General features: G+C 51.0%; 1 protein-coding gene across 3 annotated transcripts in view; it reads left to right on the top strand.

Annotated features, from left to right (window-relative positions):
* The window catches only part of IQSEC2 (IQ motif and Sec7 domain ArfGEF 2), a 79,004-nt gene that overhangs the window by 53,741 nt on the left and 4,369 nt on the right, over nucleotides 1-20,894 (top strand). For all 3 annotated transcript variants that reach the window (XM_069463128.1, XM_069463129.1, XM_069463130.1), the window contains exons 3-12: nucleotides 4,755-5,016; nucleotides 6,083-6,484; nucleotides 9,425-10,320; nucleotides 12,033-12,194; nucleotides 12,671-12,793; nucleotides 13,757-13,923; nucleotides 16,120-16,259; nucleotides 17,154-17,279; nucleotides 19,147-19,246; nucleotides 19,841-20,002. In XM_069463128.1, the coding sequence (XP_069319229.1) occupies nucleotides 4,755-5,016; nucleotides 6,083-6,484; nucleotides 9,425-10,320; nucleotides 12,033-12,194; nucleotides 12,671-12,793; nucleotides 13,757-13,923; nucleotides 16,120-16,259; nucleotides 17,154-17,279; nucleotides 19,147-19,246; nucleotides 19,841-20,002 (2,540 nt within the window). The remainder of the gene's footprint in view (nucleotides 1-4,754; nucleotides 5,017-6,082; nucleotides 6,485-9,424; nucleotides 10,321-12,032; nucleotides 12,195-12,670; nucleotides 12,794-13,756; nucleotides 13,924-16,119; nucleotides 16,260-17,153; nucleotides 17,280-19,146; nucleotides 19,247-19,840; nucleotides 20,003-20,894) is intronic.

Genomic DNA, 20,894 nt, shown 5'->3' on the forward strand with positions numbered 1-20,894 from the left:
TCAGTGGCCTGGCATGGGCAGGCCAGCCCCAAATCCCTGTGGAATGTCCCACGCTGCTTCTCCCCACCTTAGTGATGTGGCTCACAAGGTTCCCTCACTCCTCATCTCTACTGGCTCCTACTAGGCAAGGCCCAGTCCACAAGCTTCCTCCCCCAGGAAGCCTTCAAGGCAGCAAAGGAACTAGCACAGGCTTTGGGGTTTGAATCCCTGTTCTGCCACTTGCTAGCCCAGAGACCTTTGGCAGTCACTTACTTTCCTGCTGGGATCCTTTTTCTTCATCTGCAAAATAGGAATCCTGTTTCTCCCCTTGTGTTTGCCATGCAGATTAAATAATGTGTGGAAAATGCCTGACACAGGGAAGGTGCACAGTAAGTGCGAGTTTATTTTTATTCTGCTCAGCCACCCCCAAACAGAAGGGATCTCTCTCCTGCGCTCCCCCAGCACTTCCTGTTCCCCAGGCCTGATAACTTTCTGCTCTGTACTGCGGTTATTTGTGTAACGCAGCTTATTTCCCCCTCTGCAGAGGATGCTCTCCAGTTTCCCCCACAAAATAGCCCAGCAGACAGTGCACGGTGCGGGTGTGTGTCTGTGTGTGTGGTTGTGTCTGTATATGTGCACATCTGCATGTAATCGGCTCTGTTTTCATGTGTTTATGGATGTGTGTTTTTGTTTCTAGGTTTGTCAGCCTTGGATATGTCTATGTTTTTGTACCCGTGTGTGTATGTGTGTGCACATGTGTGTGCACATGTGTGTGCACATGTGTGTGCGTGCATGTGTGCGTGCTTTGCTCCTGGCCGGGAAGGGTCCAGAGAGAGAGGGGTCTCCCAGGCCCTTCCTGAAGTCCAGGAATCCAAAGAGGAGTTGACTTTGCTTGAGCCCTGCACAGATGAGAAAGTGAGGTACAGAAAGGGAAAGTGACGTGTCCGGGCTCACACAGCTGGTAAATGGCAGTGAGGACCTGAACCTTGGCCTGCCCAGCTTCTTGCTCTACAACAGGTTCTCTGTGTATGTATGCGTGAGAGAGAAAGAGAAGAAGAGGATGTTCCATGTGATCAGCATGTCCCCAAGTGTTCTAGGGGCTCTGACTTGAGGGATTCCACATCCCCACGTGCCATTTCTTCAGCAGTGCATATGATGTCAGAAGCAACGCCCTCAAGCACTCTCCTTTTTTGCCTGGCTCTCTCGTGGGAGGCTGTGCTGACAGCCTGACCTCCCTGCCACATTATTCCCTTTGCAACCAAAACAGGGGGCGAGCTCTCAAGGGGAGAATTGCCAGAGTGCAGAGCCAGGGGCAGCATGGAGCCAGGAGTGGGGAGAGGCAAGAAGATGTCATGAAAAGACAGCCTGGGCCCTGGGTTTGCATTCTACCTGTCTCACTTAATAGCTGTGTCACCTTGAGCAAGTTTACGTCACCTTTCTGAGCCTCAGTATCTTCATCTATAAAATGGAGCTAATGGTGCCTGCCTCCATTCAGGATTCAAGGATTCAATGAACTAATTAATACCCTTGCCCTAGGGATAGAGGTGGCCACAGAGCCCTACAGCAGCTCACGAGGAGGGGCTACTAAGCCAGGCTGTGTGGAGGAGGCCGGCAGGCGTGAAGGGCACACGTGAGCTAAATGCTGAAGGGGGAACAGCCAGGTCGGGGTAACGGGGCAGAGACTATATGAGGCAGGGGTCAGGTCAGGAGAGCCATGCAGAGCCATGGTGAGGAAGTTGGAGGTTACCCTACGATGATTCCCTAAAACCCAAGTTAGATCGTGTCCCTCCTCTGCTCATCTCAATCAGAGAAAAAGCCAAAGTCTTTATTGCAGGCTCAGCACCCCTTTTGATTTAGCCCCCATTACCTCTCTGATCTCGTCTCCCGTCACTCTCCCCTCATTCACTCTGGTCCGGCTACACTGTCCTCTTCACTGTTCTTCAGACATGCCAGGCACGGTTCTACCTCAGGGCCTTTGCACTGGCTGTCCCCGCTCTCTGGACTGCTCATGCTCAGATAGTCACACAGCTCACTCCTTCACCTCCATCGGGGCTCTGTTTATACAAGCCATTTCTCCAGAAAGGCCTTCCCTGACCACCACATCTCAAACTGCGCCTTTTAGCATCCTGCTTTATTTTCCTTCCTACCCCATATCCCTGCCTGAAATGAGAGTATATACTTATTTGTTTCTTTCTTTATGGTCTGCTGTCCCCACTAGCATGTCACCTCCCCGAGGGAATATTCTTGTGCATCTTGCTCACTATTATATTTCCAGCACTCAGCACTATGCCTGGCACATAGTAGGTGCTTAGCTATTGTTTGTGAGGTATGGGGAGTGAGGTATGAGGAACTGTGGAAAGCTTTTAGCAGGAGCAAAATGGTTAGATTCATACTTTTGGAAGCTATCTCTGGCCACAGGATGGGGAAGGGGTTGGAAAAGGAGATGGGAGGCTGTGGTTCAGGAGAGAGTATTTATTAGAGCAGCCGCCCGCGCATTCATTGACTCCCTCCCAACAGCAGCTTTTAGTGAGCTCCTACTCTGTTCCAGGCCCTGTGCTCTGTGTTAGCTAGGAGATTACCAAATTCTCTTCTTGTGCTGGGATTCTGGGAGACATGAACACAAATAGCTGTCACGCTTTGCCAAAGCTAACCTGTGCCATAAAAAGAAGGACAGACATGTGCTGTGTGTGGGAGCTCTGAACAGGATCAGCAATAATTTCTGGCTGGAGGCGGGATTCAGGAGGGCTTCTTAGTGGTGGCATATGACCTGAATCTTGACGGAACTAGGGTGTGGGGGGATTTCTCGGATTGCAGATGGTGGAGATGATGGGGATTGCATTTCAAGTGGAAGGTACTGTATGAGCAGTTTTGGAGGTGGGAGGCAGAGGAGCATTTGGGAGAAACAGGATCTGGGCCAGGCTGGAGGAAAGGGTGGATGGAGTAGGGGGCTGGCAGCCAACCCTGCAGTATGGCTTGATGTTTAAGAGTGTGTGGGCTCTGGAGTCAGACTGCCTGGATTTGAATCCTGGCTCTACCATTAGTAGCTCTGTGACCATAGATATGTTACTTAACGTCTCCGGGCCTCAGTTTCTTTATGTGTGAAATGAGGATAAATAACAATCCCTACCTCATAGGGTTGTTTTAAAGAGTAAACAAGTTATGAAGTGTGACATGGTAAGAATGGTGCCTAAATGGGCTAAATACTCTATTAGTATTAGCTATTGTGTCTTGGAGGGACTTCAAATGCCAGAATAAGGGACGTCAGCTGTCTTTTGTGGGCAGTGGGATCTATGGATGGTTCACGAATAATGGGGACAGTTGATCAAAACTAAGCCTGAGCTGTGTGCTGGGAGGGGAAGTTTCAGAAATTGGTGGCAAGACCCCGAGGTCCTGAGGGGGAGAAGAGGAGCATCTTAGATGCTGGTTGTGGGCTGGGCTGGGTCTAATTCCTGGAGGGTAACGTTGGGGGCCCCCAAGGCCCAAGAGGAGAGAGAAGTTAGAGCCCCCAGTCTGTTTCCGCTTTGCTCCTGGCAGCGTTAGAGACTAACACTTGGGAGGCTGGGGGGTAAGCAGTGGGTGGGAGCTCCCCTCAAGGCAGAGCTGAGCTCCACGGTGCTGCAGCCCAGGACCTGGCCTCGTGGGTGCAGCCTCCCCACCACATCCAGCCCGCAGTGCAAAGCGCTCTGCTGCAAGCCTGGCAGGCCTGTTGCAGCTCAAGCTCCTGCACTAGGAGGGAGCCCCCCACGCCCACCCCAGCTCTCCTCTGCCCTGGACCCTGGCCTCTGCCAAGTAGGGGCTGGGGAGTAGCCCTTAAACCCTTTCACCAGCCGAGAGCCCCTCAACCTGGTGTCCCCCGCCAAACCAGACTATTCTCTAGGCCCCAGCCACACCCATTCCACCCACAACCTCCTCCATGCCTCACCTGCCTGTTCCTCCCCTCCTGACCCCTCCCCTGTTCTCCCCACCTCTTTAGCTCTGCCATGCAGGCTCAGCTCAGGGCGCCTGGGCTCTGTCGCCACCTGGGTTCCCTGGCAGCCTGGTTGCCATGGCACCATGGGAGCAGGTCTGGCGGAACAACAGCTCTGGGTAGCCAGGGCAGGCAAGACCTGGGCCCAGCTCCTGCCACTCGTCGGCCTGAAGACCTCCCTGTCCCCCTCCCCAGCTGAGCAGAGGAGGCCATGAGGAGAAAAAGGAAGCTGCCCCGCAGGGCAGCTCTTTACCTGTGAGGATGCTGCTTGGGAGGCGCCTCCCCCTGTCTCTGCTCGCCCTGCCCTCGCAGCCAGGGAACCCTGGGAACTGGCCAGGCCCAGATCAGGCGCAGGGGCCAGGGGCGGGGCTGCAGGGGGCTGGGCCGGGCCGGGGAGGGCAGAGCCTGGGTGGGCCGGATGTAGGGGTGGGCCTCAGGCAGTTGGGGGCAGGGCTGGGAGAGGGTGGCACTTCAGGGGGTGGTGCAGGGGATCCGAAGGGCAGGGCAGCAGGCCGGGAGGGGGTTGGAGCTGAGAGAGCCAGTCCCTTAGGGGATGGGGGATTTGGGGAGAGAGCTGTTAGGGGACAGGACTGTTAGAAAAAGGGGCTTGAGGGGACAGGACTGGGAGGAGAGCGGTCTGGGGAGAACGCTGTGAGGGTGAGTAGGACCCAGCATTGGGTCCCCGTATCTGTGAGGAAGCAGGGTGGATGGGACTGGGGGCAGGGATCTGGTCCACGCGCCCTCAGTCTGGCCCAGCAGGCCCCTCTCCGCTTCCCATGTCCTGGCTCATCTTATCTCATCCCCACAGTGTGGAGGGTGATGCCCCAGGCAGTGACCTGAGCACAGCGGTTGATAGTCCTGGGAGCCAACCCCCCTACCGGCTGAGCCAGCTGCCCCCCACCAGCAGCCACATGGGGGGCCCCCCAGCTGGGGTGGGCCTTCCCTGGGCCCAGCGGGCACGCCTCCAGCCAGCCAGTGTGGCCCTGAGGAAGCAGGAGGAGGAGGAGATAAAGCGCTCCAAGGCCCTGTCCGACAGCTATGAACTCTCCACAGACCTGCAGGACAAGAAGGTGCAGAGAAGGCGGCTGGGAATGGGAGCAGGGATGCAAGAGAGCACGGGGGAGGGCGGTTGGGATGTGGCGCTTGGGGGTGGGATCCACGGAGGGTGGAGGAGACTGGAACTGGAGAGGACTGGCCCCGGGACCCTTCCCCCGACTGGAGACGCACCCATTCACCACTCCTCCACTGCATCTTCTGTTCACCCAGAAGACGTGTACTGAGCTCTCTGCCCGGGTCCTGGTGATGTAAAGATGAGTGAGACCTGGACCTGGTCCTCAGAAAACTCAGTCTAATGGAGCAGCACACACACCAGTTGACAATTTCAGAACAGTGTCATACAGAACATTGTGTAGCTTAAAAAAGAGGGGGAGGGAAGGACGAAATACTATATATACGAAAAAAAACTGGAAAGAACATATACCAAAATGCTAATTGTGCTTATGCCTAGGTGTTTGGAAATTAGGTGAGCCAATCTTCCTTCCTTCCTTCCTTCCTTCCTTCCTCCCTCCCTCCCTCTCTCCCTCCATCCCTTCCTTCCTTCCTCCCTCTCTACCTGCCTCTCTTCCTCCCTCCCTCCATCCCTTCCTCCCTCCCTCCCTCCCTTCCTCCCTCTCTCCATCCCTCCATTCCTTCCTCCCTCCCTCCATCCCTTCCTTCCTTCCTCCCCCCCTCTCTCCCTCCCTCCCTCCCTCCATCCCTTCCTTCCTTCCTCCCTCCATTCCTTCCTTCTTTCCTTCTTTCTCCCCGCTCCTCCTTCTCCTCCTCTCTCATTCTCTCTTCAATCCTTCTTGCTCTCCATTTCTGTCTTTCTTTCCTTTTTTGGCTTCTCTGTTTTTTCTGTTTTTGAATAATCAACATGTATTTCTTGTAAAAAAAAAAAAAAAAAAAAATAATCCAATCCCATATGCCCAGTGCTACCTGAGATTCAGCTGAGGAACACTGAGCACACAGCCTGGCACAGTCAGGCGACAGTAAGCAGTTAGCTGTGACTCCGGTGGGGGTGGTGTGGTTGAGGGCCCAGGACGATGAGGCTGTAGTGACTTTCTGACCTTGTTCCCCTCGACCCTCCCCTGCCAGGTGGAAATGCTGGAGAGGAAGTATGGGGGCTCCTTCCTGAGCCGCAGGGCTGCCAGGACCATCCAGACAGCCTTCCGCCAGTACCGCATGAACAAGAACTTTGAGCGGCTCCGCAGCTCAGCTTCAGAGAGCCGCATGTCCCGCCGTATCATCCTGTCCAACATGCGGATGCAGTTCTCCTTTGAGGAGTATGAGAAGGCACAGAACCCCGCGTACTTCGAGGGCAAGCCTGCCTCGCTGGACGAGGGTGCCATGGCTGGTGCCCGGAGCCACCGGCTTGAACGTGGGCTCCCATATGGAGGCTCCTGTGGTGGGGGCATCGATGGTGGCGGAAGCTCTGTCACCACATCTGGAGAGTTTTCTAATGACATCACAGAGCTTGAGGACTCCTTCTCCAAACAGGTCAGGATCCCTGAAAAGGGCCTTTCTTCCCCATCCCCCTGCTCGGGCTACCCCTGCTACTTTTTGTCTATATTGCAAACTGAAAGAAGTTGCACGACAGGCATTTAATAACAACAAATAGCTACCAACTGAGTTGGGACTGTAAGAATGATGAAAAAGAACTGGAGAGATGAAAAATTATATTGTTAAGACAAGCAAGTTAAAAATATGGGTGTAGAGAACAAATAAGAAAATAAAAGTTCTCACTATCTGGAACTTGATCTACTGTCAAATCAAGGCTTAACTAACAGGTAACGAGCTCTTATGTGCCAGGGCTGTGTATGCCTCGTACCAGACCTCTGAGACAAGGATTATTATCCCCATTATACAGAGGAGGAGACTGAGGCTAAGGAACTGGCCCTGGTCCTTGTTCAAAAGGATCTCCCAGTCCAGTAGGAAATGGCAGGCATATGTGTGCATTCTTGTGTCCTGAAGTAGAATGAGCTCAGGGCCATAGGAAAGGATCATGTGTAGTACTGTGGGAACCCAGAGGAGGGAGAGGAAACTTTCTTCTGGGAGGATCAGAAAAGGCTTCTTTGAGAAAACAGCATTGGAGCTGAACCTTACTAGACAGAGAAGATTTAGCAGGTTAGAAATAGCTGCGAGGTGCTGCTTGCGTAGACAGTGCATCGGCAAATGCACGGAAGGGTGCGAATGTAACACGATAAGGGCGGTGGGAGATCACTCTGGGCTTGGGGTGTGTCTGCATACCTGCCCACCTGTGAATCCCAGTTCTGCCATTTCCCAGCTGTGTGGCCTTCGGCAAGCTGTTTAACCACATTGAAACATGATCAATAAAGTGGAGAGAAAACCTTTTTAGGGCTGTTTTGAAGATTCTGTTCCATTAGGTAATATATATGAAAGCACCTAGTACATGGTAGCTGCTAAGTACGTGTTAGTTTTCTTCCTAAAACCAAGGAGGTACTTGGTTGAAATTGTTTTTTTTTTTTTTTTTTTGAGACAGAGTCTCACTCTGTTGCCCCGGCTAGAGTGAGTGCCGTGGCGTCAGCCTAGCTCACAGCAACCTCAAACTCCTGAGCTCAAGCGATCCTCCTGTCTCAGCCTCCCGAGTAGCTGGGACTACAGGCACACGCCACCATGCCCGGCTAATTTTTTTTCTATATATATTTTTAGCTGTCCATATAATTTCTTTCTATTTTTAGTAGAGATGGGGTCTCGCTCTTGCTCAGGCTGGTCTCGAACTTCTGAGCTCAAACGATCCGCCCACCTCGGCCTCCCAGAGTGCTAGGATTACAGGCGTGAGCCACCGCGCCCGGCCTTGGTTGAAATTATTGAATGATGAGATGCTAAGGCGGGAGGATTGCTTGAGGTCAGGAGTTCAAGACCAGCCTGAGCAAGAGCGAGACCCCATTTCTAATAAAAATAGAAAAATTAGCCGGGCATGGTGGCACATGCCTGTAGTCCCAGCTACTCAGGAGGCTGAGGCAAGAGGATCGCTTGAGCCCAGGAGTTTGCAGTAAGCTATGATGAGGCCACTGCATTCCAGCCTGGGTGACAGAGCAAGACCCTGTCTCAAGAAAAAAAAAAAAAAAACGGAAATTGTTGAATGAATAGAGCTTTATAAGAAAAGAAATCACTCTGCTCTAACTGCTGAGATCTGGCGCTGCCATCAGCCTGGGCATGCTTCCTTAGAGCTGAAGAGATAGAAGGAAGGAAAGAAACATTGAAGGGAAGATCTATATCATTCATCCATTCATTCATACAACAAAGATTTAATTGAACATCTCTTCCGTGTCAAGAGATGTGTTGAGCTGAACTAGCAAGAGAGAAAGCAGGCCTGGACTCATCATCCCTCAAGGGAGGAATGGGGAATAGAAGATCACATTCTGGTGGGGGAAAGAGAGGAGGCAGGTCTGGTCCCAGCTCTCAGTGCTGTACAAATCTGATGGGGAAGTGTATTTGTTCTCTATCGCTGTGTAACAAATTACCCCAAAATGCAGTAGCTTAAAATTGACCTGAGAGACTGAGCTCAAACAACAAACATTTATTATCTCATACAGCTTCTGAGGGCCGGGAAGCTGGGAATGGCTTGGCCGGGTGGTTCTGGCTCAGGGCCTCTCGGAAGCTGCAGTCAAGCTGTAGGGTGGGACCTCGATCTCTGAACACTAGACTGGGCTGACAGTATTCTTTCAAACTCACTCGCTTGACTGTTGGCAAGAGGATTCAGTTCTTCACCATGTGGGCCTCTCCACAGGACTGCTCATGATGTGGCTTCCCCCAGGGCGAGGGGTCTGAGGGAGAGAGAGTCAGGAGCAAGAGCACCCAAGACGGATGCTGCTGTCTTTTCCAACCTCATCTCAGAAGTGATATACCTTCACTTCTGCCATTTGCTGTTGGTCATCCAGACCAACTCTGGTACAATGTGGTACCCCAGGCTGTGAATACAGGAGGTGGGGGATCGTTAGTGGATGGTTTGGAGGCTAGATACCACAGGGAGACAGTTACCAGACATGGTCCAGATTCTCAAGGCTAAATATTAGGGATTTCCCAAGAGAGAATTCCCACAGAGGAAGCTGGGATTTGGGTTTGCCCTGGGTAGCGCTAGAGGCAGGAATGTCGCTTGAATCAGGAAGGAGATAGCATTTGACTTGAGTCTATATGGACACAAGGGAACTACTGGAATGCCTGAGAAGGGGAGTTAAGGGCACTGGTCCCAGCTCCTGTGAGCTCACAATGGCTCTCTGGGAGTTTATAGAAGGCAGAGAGAGCCTGCCAGGGGCGGGGGGGTCCACCCTCTTGGCTGACCCACCAGGAAGATTCCCCCTTTTTCCTTCCCTCTGTCCCTCCCTCTTTCCCTCCCTCTTTCCCACCCTTCCACCATTCTTCCCTTCATCTTCCCTTCCTTTCTTTCCCTTTCCCTCCTCCCCTTGCCCCGTGTAGGTGAAGTCTCTGGCTGAATCCATCGACGAGGCCCTGAACTGCCACCCGTCAGGGCCCATGTCTGAAGAGCCAGGGTCAGCCCAACTGGAGAAGCGGGAGTCAAAGGAACAGCAAGAGGACAGCTCGGCCACATCCTTCAGTGACCTTCCCCTCTACCTGGATGACCCAGTTCCCCCACCATCCCCTGAGCGACTGCCCACCACAGAGCCCCCACCCCAGGGCCGTCCTGAGTTCTGGGCACCAGCCCCCCTCCCACCAGTTCCTCCACCAGTGCCACCAGGGACCCGGGAAGATGGTAGCCGTGAGGAAGGCACTCGCAGGGGTCCTGGGTGCTTAGAGTGCCGGGATTTCCGGCTGCGGGCCGCCCACCTTCCCCTGCTTACCATTGAGCCTCCTAGTGACAGCTCCGTGGACCTGAGTGACCGCTCAGATCGCGGCTCTGTCCACCGCCAGCTGGTGTATGAGGCTGATGGCTGCAGCCCCCATGGGACCCTGAAGCACAAGGGGCCACCAGGCAGGGCCCCGATCCCACACCGCCACTACCCAGCCCCCGAGGGCCCAGCCCCAGCCCCACCAGGGCCCCTGCCACCGGCCCCCAACAGTGGCACTGGGCCCAGTGGTGTGGCTGGGGGTCGGAGGTTGGGGAAGTGCGAGGCAGCAGGCGAGAACTCTGATGGTGGAGATAACGAGAGCCTCGAGAGCTCCAGCAATTCCAATGAGACCATCAACTGCAGCTCCGGCTCCTCTTCTCGGGATAGCCTGAGGGAGCCTCCAGCCACTGGCCTGTGCAAGCAGACTTACCAGCGAGAGACACGGCACAGCTGGGACTCGCCAGCCTTCAACAATGACGTGGTACAGAGGCGGCACTACAGAATCGGCCTCAACCTCTTCAATAAGTATGTGCTGCCCAGGCTAGCCTCCCCGTCCCCTCCTACCCAGCCACCGGCACCTTGGTCCCTGGGACTGAACTCCAAGCAGTGATCCTTGTTCTGCCATCCTCTCTTTTTGTGGTGTTTCTCTCCAGCTGTTCAGGGAAGAGGATTGACAATAGGGTGGCAGAGTGGAGACCCCCAAAATACCTGGGAAGAGTAGAGACCCCCAAAATACCTGGGTTCGGGTCCTAGTACAGCCTCTGACTGGCTGTGTGATCTTGGATGAGATGCCCCCACTAAATGGATTCTGAACCTTGTCTCCCCGACCTCCCCTTTTTAAAGGAGAGGCGATATGGTGCATATAGAGCCCTGATCTTAGAAACAGGAGACCTGGACCACCAGTCTGCCTTTGGCCAGACTCACTGTGTAGCCCGTGGCAAGTTGTGTTCTTTCTGTAGGCTTCAGTTTTCCCATCTGTCAACTAGCAGACTGTGTATGTGTGAGGTGTTGGGGCGCAGGGTGGTGTGCTGGACTACAGTGACCGTGACCTAGCTCTGTCTAGATGCCTGTTCTATGCCAGTTGCTTAGGAGTGGGGTGGGAGTGTGACATTTGATTAGAAAATAATTAGAAAACATTAGATGTAATGGAAGGCAGAAGCTGTAATGCCTCACATCTTCATAGCTTATCAAACACTGCCACCTATGTTTAATTCTCATGATAGCAAGATGGCTAGTAGTTTCCCTATTTTATAGATAAGGAACTGAGGCTGCAGAAGTAAAGAAAAATATTGTCCGAAGTCATATAAGTGGGAAGTGATGGATCTGAGACTCCTATAGCACCAAAGTCTCTTCCAAATTTTAGCCTCATGGGCTCCTAAGGTTCTGGGCTTCTGAATATGGCATAGTACTCACCCAGATTTTGACCCAGGTCTCTGGAAATCTAGGGAGCACTTTGTCTATAGAAACACTCACAGAGACCGAGCCATACCTGCCTGGGTAGGATGTGGGATGTGGAACAAAGTAACCTCGTCACTTCTTCCCTACTCTGAGGGTCTGTGACTCAGAGAGAAGGCGCTCAGGCCTTCTCTCAGTGCTTTTAGGTGCCTGTTGAGAATATCAGAGCTCCTTGGCCAGGCATGGGGGCTCATGTCTGCACTCCTAGCACTTTGAGAGGCTGAGGTGGGAGGACTGCTTGAGGCCAGGAGTTCGAGACCAGCCTGAGCAAGAGCAAGACCTCGTCTCTACAAAAAACAGAAAAATTAGCCAGGCGTCATGGTGCACGCCTGTAGTCCCAGCTACTTGGGAGGCTGAGGCAGGAGGATCGCTTGACCCCAGGAGTTTGAGGTTATAGTGAGCTACGATGACACCACTGTACTCTAGCCTGGGCTACAGAGCGAGACCCTGTCTCGCAAAGAAAAGAAAAAAAACAAGCTCCTGGCATAGAGCAGGCTCTCATCAGATACTGATTTTCTTTCAATTATGGTGTGGCTCCAGTCAAGGAGGAAGTTGGGTTGAAGGTACCTTAGAATTTTAAAGCTCTGTGAAATGAGCAGTTGACTTCTCCCTGGGCCTGAGTTTTCTTATCTGTACCATGAAGGGATTAGACCAAATTATATATTCCACTTCCTGGGTTCTTTGAGCCCATGGTTAATTGGCCCCAAAATTAGTTCAAGAAATGGGACAGAGAATGCAGTTCCAGGAGGACAGTATCTCATCTCCCTCCCCTCTTTCTGCAGGAAGCCAGAGAAGGGTATCCAGTATCTGATTGAGCGGGGCTTCCTGTCAGACACACCAGTGGGAGTGGCTCACTTCATCCTGGAGCGGAAAGGCCTCAGCCGTCAGATGATAGGGGAATTCCTAGGGAACCGGCAGAAGCAGTTCAACAGAGACGTGTTGGAGTGAGGACCCCAGGACGGGCAGACTGGGCCAGGGATTCCTGGAAAAGGGGAGCAAGAGGGGGGAAGGGGGCAGCCTATCCTTCTGGCTCAGATAAACTTCTCAAAACAGGATGAATAGACCTTCCTGCTCCCATACCCTTCTACCCCAAAAGGGTCTGATCTCTGTTGGCCCTATTCCTAAAGTCTTCTGGGTAGCCCTGGGCAAGACATGCTTGTCCTATGGCCTGCTTTGGGGCTCCGTTTTCCCATCTCTGAAATCAGTGGGTTGATGGAAAGGACCCTCAGTGACCATGTGTCTTGATTTTCTAGGATGGATTCAATTTCAAGCATTTCTGTCCTCATGTGTAACTTGCTCCGCAGGTCCTGATTTTGGAAGTCTGTCAGTGGGGGTGTTGGTCCCTTTGAGCAGGTCCGGGTGGGTCAGAGGTTTTCTGCAGAGGAACTGAGAGTGCCACACCCCCTCCTTTGCTCCTCAGCTGTGTGGTGGATGAAATGGATTTCTCTTCCATGGATTTGGACGATGCACTCCGGAAGTTCCAATCCCACATCCGGGTTCAGGGCGAGGCCCAGAAAGTGGAGCGACTCATTGAAGCCTTCAGGTGTGCCTGCTTCCCACTCCTAAAGCTGCCCCTCCCTACTTTGGGCAGCATTGTAGTATGTCCACAAGCAACTTCTCTGAGCCTCTTTCCTCATTGTAAAACAGAAATGATAAATCCTATCTTGCAAGGCAGCTGTAAGGATCAGAGGTGGTGCACATGAAGTATCTAGCTTAACATCTGGGACATGGGCATTCAATAAGTGACAACAACATCAACACTAACAGCTAACATTCATGGAGCACTCACTAAGTATCAGGTGCTGGGCTGGAAGATTTACATAATTATTTCAAATACAAGCACCCTGGGAGGTAGGCGCTTCTATTATTCCCATTTTGCAGATGAGAAATCTGAAGTTTAGGGAGGTTAAGTAACTTGCCCAAAGTCGTACAGTGAGTAAGTGGTAGAACTAGGATTTGAACTCAAGTGTGTCTGATCCATCCATGCCCTGAACCATTACATTCTACTATAAGTGCTTTGGGGATTATACAGACCAGGGTCTAAATCCTGGGTCTACCACTGTGGAGTATTTAGAGGAGAAACAGGAGTTGCTAAGAACTTCTTTCCCATAATGGGGGAAGGATTTGCTTTGCAGTCAGAAAGATCTGGATTTTCATCCTGGCTTCACTATTTATCAGCTCTATTACCTTGGGCAAGTTACCTTACCACTTTGAGCCTCAGTCACTTCATCTGTAAAATGGGATGGCTAATAGCTGCCTTGCAGAATTGCGATAGGATTACATGAGACAATGTATATAAATCCCCTGGCAAAGCTCTGTAAAATGTAGCGACTGTGACTTTTATGTGCTAGTCTTAAGGAAACACTGAAGAGAAGAGACCCCCCCCCCTCAGAGGGCTAAAGAGTATTTTTTGGAGGAAAGCGTTGGTGGTGCCAGACTGGGTGGTTGGTGGGCAGGTGGAGATTGCTGGTGCCTGAGTCTGGCTTTGACCTCTCCTGCCCTGCAGCCAGCGGTACTGCGTCTGTAACCCAGCCCTCGTACGCCAGTTCCGGAACCCAGACACCATCTTCATCCTTGCTTTTGCCATCATCCTCCTCAATACCGACATGTACAGTCCCAGTGTCAAGGCTGAACGAAAGATGAAACTAGACGACTTCATCAAGAACCTGAGAGGTGACCAGACTTCCCTATCAGCTTTTCCTGCCCTTCACCTGGGAAGGGAAAGTGGATGGGCGTAGGGGTGGGGAAGGATGAGGGAGATCCCATCTGTTCCTTGGAAATGAACCTATGATGCTGTCCTCTGCCAAGGTGGGATGTTCCCAGGGCATTCGCTTATTAATTCACCTGAATAGCTGTTTGCTGATTTACTGAGCATCTACTGTGTACCAGGCTTTTTTAGGTCCTGGGGTTCTAGCAGTGAACTAGTGGCTCTTACAGGACTTATACTAATTTACAATATTCACTTGTCCATTTCCCACGTCTTCTTTCCTTCTCTTCCTTATTTATGCCCATAACGACTCATTTAATTATTTTAAGTACCCATTCATTCATTTATCACTTGACTGACCAACCAGCCAGCCAGCTGACACGTAGTGCCTAGTGTGTGCCAAACCCCGTGATGGGTGTCAAGGACAATGGAGGATAGTCTGCCATAGTCCCTGCCCTGAGAGAGCTCCTCGTGTGTGGGAGAGACTGACTTGTAGTACCCAGATAACTAACACAAGATAGAAAATGAACAGTGACATCAGAGAGGCCAAAAGTGCAGTCAGAGCTCAAAGGAGGGAGAACCCATCTCCAGCTAGCTTCCCCGAGGAAACAGTATTTTTATTTTAAGGTGGGCCTTGAAGGCATGGCTAAGGTGACAGAATAGAGATAGAGGAGGGCTTACCTAGCAGTGAGAATAACAAAGGCACAGAGGCAGGAAAATTGAAAGTTGTTTAGAGAACAATCACGATGGGGTCGCTGATCGGATGAGAAGGTCAGTTGGAACCAATATGTGAGGGCCTTGAATACCAGATGAAAGGTGTCACTTTCATCTTTTTTCTTGGTGTATTCTATTGATGTCAAGCCCTGCTTCTCACCAAAGAGCAGCCTACTAAAAATGGCACAGATGTTAAGGTTATTTAAACAGAAATGAAAGAGGGAAGTAGAGTTGAAGAAAAAACAAACAAACCCAAAACAAGACAAATTGGCTGACCTTCCAGGTTTGCACAGTTGATAGGCTTTAAGCCCTCTGGAAGCTAAGGTAAAAAACCAAAAATGCAGTGTGATGAAGGGTGTTCCTTTAGCACCTGTCCAAAGAGGAGGTGTGGCATTTCCAAAGGAGAAAACATTTTCCCTAGCAGAAGGTTTGGAGAAAAGAGTGAGCAGGTTTCTCACAGCAGATAATCAGGAGTAGAGAAGGATGTTGGCCATGGGAGGAGGGAGTTAGATCAGAGGCCGTTTGGAGCTGTCTCCTAGAATCCTGCCATTATTCATTCATTCATCCATCCTTTCTGTGTGTGTGTGTGTGTGTGTGTGTGTGTGTGTGTATCTTTCCCCCTCCAATTATTAAATAAATGGACAAATGAAAGCAAATACATGCTTATTTTGGAAATTTTGGAAAATTAGAAAATTTCTTTTAATCACCTAAAATTCTGCCCCCTAGAGGCAACCACGTTTAATATTTTGGTGTATTCTTGTCTTTTTCCCCATGCATATGTAACTTTTTATATAGTTAAGATCATGCCATATATACAATTTATTATCTTACTCTTTTCACTTAACTTGCTATAAGAATTTTCTCATGCTATTGAAATCGTTTTGCAAATGTCAAGTTTTTAATAGCTGTATACTATCTTATTAAATGGATATACTATCCTTAACTGTTCCTCTATTGTTAGAACTTAGATTGTTTCAAATTTTTCCCATAAATAACACTTAGTGAACATTCTTATACATACCTTGCACATATTTCTGAGTAATTCTTTAGGGTAGATTCCTAAAAGAGGAATCACTGGGTCTGAACATTTAGGCTCTTGCCAAATTACCCTCCAAAATTGTTATGTTACATGCCCACTTCCCTGCACTCTTCTTAGCACTGGATTTCATTTAAAATTATTTTTGCTAATTAGGAAGGCCAAAAATAGCATCTGATGGTTTTAATTACAGTATGTTCTGAGTTGTTTAGACAAAATCCCCACCCTGGGGAAGACAGCAATTGGCTGTTGTGTTGACGGGCACCTTCCCTGCCCCAATCCTGGCTGAGCGGCTGACCCTTGGTCCTGACCGTTAGTGTGGCCCATGCCTGGGTGAGGGGTGTTGTGGAGAACCCCTACCACCAGTGGCCCATATTTATGTGACATATCCCTATGTTACTCCCCCTACCAGGGGTTGACAATGGTGAAGACATCCCCCGAGATCTCCTGGTGGGCATCTACCAGCGCATCCAGGGGCGTGAACTGAGGACCAATGATGACCATGTGTCCCAGGTGCAGGCTGTGGAGCGCATGATTGTTGGCAAGAAACCAGTAAGTGCATTGGGAGGCTATGGAGGGGCCAGGGTTTGAGTATGCCCCAGCCACTGAGTGGTAAGTCACTGCACCTCCCTGAGCACTGGGTGCCCCTTACCTGCAATGCAGAGTGGACGATAACGCATTCATCAGGGGATTGTAGTGCAGATTAAGCAAAGCGCTCCGTGCGAATGCACCTGGCACAGTGCAAGGCCCATAATGGGTGCTGTATAAATATTAGCATCCTTTCCGTATCTGGTTTTGCCTGTCCATCCCAAGTGAGGAGCCAAGCTAATGGTTAGCTGAGAACCAAAGCAAGAACACATTTTAGTCTTTTAGCCAACAAACATTTACAGATGCCTTTCTACTGAGCCCAGCATTTCACTGGACCCCAGAGACGAAGATAGGAATCAGACATGGTCTCTGTCCTGGGACACTCAGAGACCAGTAGGTGTGCAAGACAAAGACACAAATACTACTGCTGCCTTATGGTCTAGTTTAGGGGAGCAGAAAGGAGGGAGAGGCCATTTTCAGCCTGGGGAAATCAGGGAAGGCTTCTTGGAAGAGGTAACTTTGGAATTGGGATTTGAAGGAGGGGTGGAATGTGGCCATGCGGAGCTGAGCAAGACAGGCATTTTATACTCAGGAGGCTGAGGCAGGAGGATCATTTGAGCCCAGGAATTTGAGGTTGCAGCGAGCTATGATGATGCCACTGCACTCCAGCCTGGAAAACAGAGCAAAACGCCATCTCTAAAAAAAAATAAAAATTAAAGGCATTCCAGAATACTCCTTATCTCAGAGTGGCACATACATATCGGAAGTAAACTTCCTCTTATGGTTGAAGGTTAAGGTGCTGGAGGCCTGAAGCTGATGGGCTGGCTTTCTGACACCTATTTCTTCATGCCTGTCTAGGTCCTGTCTCTTCCTCACCGTCGACTGGTTTGCTGCTGCCAACTCTACGAAGTGCCAGATCCAAACCGCCCCCAGAGGCTGGGGTTGCATCAGCGGGAGGTCTTCCTCTTCAATGATCTCCTTGTGGTACGGGCACTATGGGGAAGGAGAAGGGAGGGAGATGGTAAGCTTGGCCCCAGGGTCTAGTGTGAACCATGTTAACATTGGCGTATGGAGCCGTGGCAGGTGAGGTGCTCTGCCGTGCCATCTGCGTGGTCTCGGGTAACCCACAAGCCTTCTCTGCCCCTCCTTTTCCTCACGGATCTATTTGGAGGTAGTGACAGCCACCCAGGAGCAGAAAATATGAGGACCAAGGGAGTTGACAGATTTACAATCTGGGAAGTGGTAAGGAATGTCCCTGTCCACTTCAATGGCCTGGAGGATTGGGTGGGGGGTGGGGAGGCGAACTTGTGACCCCCAGGATCAGTCTGAAACCTCTGAGTGATAGAGATGCTCGAAGTGACTCTTAAAACTGTGCTCATTACCAGTCCAGATGTTTGCCTTTTAGGGATGGGACTCTTAGGACTCTGCAGATCAGAAGGGACTTTCAGGGTCTCCTGGGCAAGAACCAGCTTCCTGGATGGCCCCCTGCTTGTATGAGTGCAGAGACAGAAAGCTGCCTTCCTCCAGGGCAGCCATTTGCCTTGTCAGACAGCTCTGACTGCTAGAATCTGTTTCCCTAGGAGTTTGCTCCACCGAACTTCACTCAACCCTTGGGATCACAAAGAACAAGTATTCTCTCTCCGCCCTGAGACAGCTCTTCAGGGATTTGAGGACAGCAATCCTGTCCCCTGCCTGGTCTTTTCTCCTTTAGAACAGAGTTTCTTAATCTCAGCACTGTTTACCTTTGGGCTGGATCATTCTTTGTTGTGGGGGTCTGTCCTGTGCACTGCAGGATGTTTAGTAGAACCATGGTCTCTACCTGCTAGATGCCGGTAGGAACCCTTCAACCAAAAATGTCTCCAGACATTGCTCAGTGTCCTCCAGGGGGCAATATCACCCCCAGTTGAGAATTACTGCTTTAGACAAAGCACCTCCAATGCCCTCTCTGAGCCTTAGTTTCCTCCTCTGTGAAATGGGGCTAACCCCTACCACACAGTGTTGTCATGAGGAGGAATTAAGAGGTCATACATGGAAGAGCCTTACCCTGAAGCGTGCCTGGCCCGTACAGGTGCTGAGTCAACGTTTAGCCATCCCTCACGTACTGACACCTGCGTGTGTCCGGCTCTGTGCTAGGCACTGGGTATGCCCAGATGAATCAGACCCAGTCCCTGTTCTCAGGATGCTTACAGTCTGAAGGACCAAAAAAAGTGCTTTGCATCACTATGAACTGTAACCATCCTGAAATCAAAACATTTTGCTTTTAGGAGCCTCTTGCAGACTGCCTAAGGTGTTTGCAGCCTGTGTTAGTTGAGTCCAGACTGCCCAAGTACTTGCTAAAGACTTCGGGTTGTTGAGAGGAAGACTCGTTAACTCTCTGCCTAGGTTGGGCAGAGATTGCCGATAAGTGCTGGCTCTGCTGAGGGTGGGTGAGAGAACCTGAAAACCAGACTCCTGCCCTCCAGGCCAGCAGGGGGCGATCACACACTCAGAGAACTATCATAGAGCCTGACAAGGAAAAGGTACTGAATCAGCACTCTGGAGCTCAGAAAAGGGGAGGAAAAATCTCTGTGGGATGTTAGAACAGGCTTCCTGTAAGGAGCAGTTAGTTCCTGTAAATATTGTAAATGCCTGTGTGCATCATCATTAAGTCAGGAACTTGCATTTTCTTCCATCTCTCCCATTCTGTTCCTCAAGCTTCCGTTCTCCCCAGCTTGTGGGGATGTGTGTTTGGGTGTATATTGTCTGTTAGTGGGGGTGGGAGGGGAGGGTGGTTACTAGAAATAGGTGCCATGTGGAAAGAAATTCCTCACCCCAAATTCTGCCTCTTGTCTTTTTCCCACCCCTGCCAAAGGTCACCAAAATTTTCCAGAAGAAGAAGATCTTGGTGACATACAGCTTCCGTCAGTCCTTTCCCCTCGTGGAAATGCATATGCAGCTCTTCCAGAATTCATGTGAGTCCCTTTTTGGATCCCAGCTCCCAAGAGTCAATGCCATGGCCCCCATGCTCACCCTTCCTCCATACCAGCTCCAGTTGTTGGAGTCCTTTATGACTGGGCTAAGGTGTCCAAAGCACCTACTTGGTCCCGGGATGAAGGGCAGGCCAGTGTGGAGCATGACTTGGGTCTAGCCCCTGAGGAGCTCGTGGTCTTGCAGAGAACCATAGCATGTGTGTTCTCTGGTGAGCCGAAGAGAAGGCGATCACACTGTGCTCCGAAGGACTGAACCAGGAGGAGCTTTGCTGGGTGGCATCTGGGCAGGGAAGCAATTTGAGTCGAGGCAGCGGTGTGAAGGAAAGGGATTTCAGAGAGCAGTTCTACACTGTTGGGTTTGCCTTTACCTCCTGGAGTACAGAAAGTAAGAGGGCCATGGCTACCAGGAATTTGGGAGCTTTGGGGCAAAGGGGAGCCACTGCAGATGCTCAAGCAGAGGAGAGTTATTGTAATGTCATAATTGGATAATTAGAAAAATTATTTCGTAGATGAGCCACCTTTTATCAATCATGACAGAGGCGCCCAACCTCCCCTCTCCCCTCCCTTTCCCCATAGATTACCAGTTTGGGATCAAGTTGCTGTCCGCAGTACCTGGTGGGGAGCGAAAGGTCCTCATCATCTTCAACGCCCCCAGCCTCCAGGACAGGCTGCGCTTCACGTCCGACCTGCGTGAGTCCATCGCGGAGGTGCAGGAGATGGAGAAGTACCGTGTGGAGTGTGAGTAGCCCAGCCACGTCTCCTGCCCCCTTTCCTGATAGTGTCCTGCAGAAACCAAGAATCTTGTCCTCTGATACTCTCACAGTTGAGGGTTAGCTTATCCAACCCTCCTACCCTCGTTCCAGGAACCCTTCAGCCTCTGCTTGAATACCTTCAGTGACAAGGGACTCATTACCTCCCACCCTCAGATTATTATCCCAAGCCCTAATTATGAGCCAACTCTTCCTTTGAGTGAAAGGCAGGAGGGAGAAGAATCAGGGTATTAGAAGCAGGACTCTAGTTTTCACTCCCAGGTATGCTACTTATCTGGGTAAACTGGGACAAGTCACCTAATCCTCTGAGCCCCAGTTTCTTCCTGTATTTTTGGGATAATGAAATCTACTTCACAGAGTTGTGGAGATGAAATGAGACAAGGCAGCCAAAGTGTCCTGCTACATGCTAGGTGTTCAGCAAATATTATTCCCCGTCCCACCGTCTCCTCTCCTCTCCCCACATACCATTTCCTGAGCTGAGTCCCGGTGGCCCATCCTCCCAGCCCCCAGGGGCCACACCACGTCATTTTGATCATGTCTGTAATGGAAAATAGTGATTACATCTCATTCCTCCCGATGCCCTCCAAGTTTTCTCTTCTCCAGGCTAAGCAGTCACAGTTAAGTAACATGGTGTTAAGGAGAAAGAGGCAGGCAGACAGAGAGAGAGAGAGACAGAGGCGGCGGACAGCTCCTTGGTGAGGCCTTCACAGTTCCAGGGTCTATTCTACTCCTCAGCAAGGCTGGGTCCGAAGTTTCAGTTCACCAGATGTCCTTGAGACCCTGGGGAAATCCAGAGAGAGGGATTATCAAGATGAGGAGGGGAGGGCAATAGATGAGTGTTTCCATGACCTCCGTGGGGA

Source organism: Eulemur rufifrons, chromosome 30 (assembly GCF_041146395.1).
Source record: "Eulemur rufifrons isolate Redbay chromosome 30, OSU_ERuf_1, whole genome shotgun sequence".
Taxonomy (NCBI): Eukaryota; Metazoa; Chordata; class Mammalia; order Primates; family Lemuridae; genus Eulemur; species Eulemur rufifrons.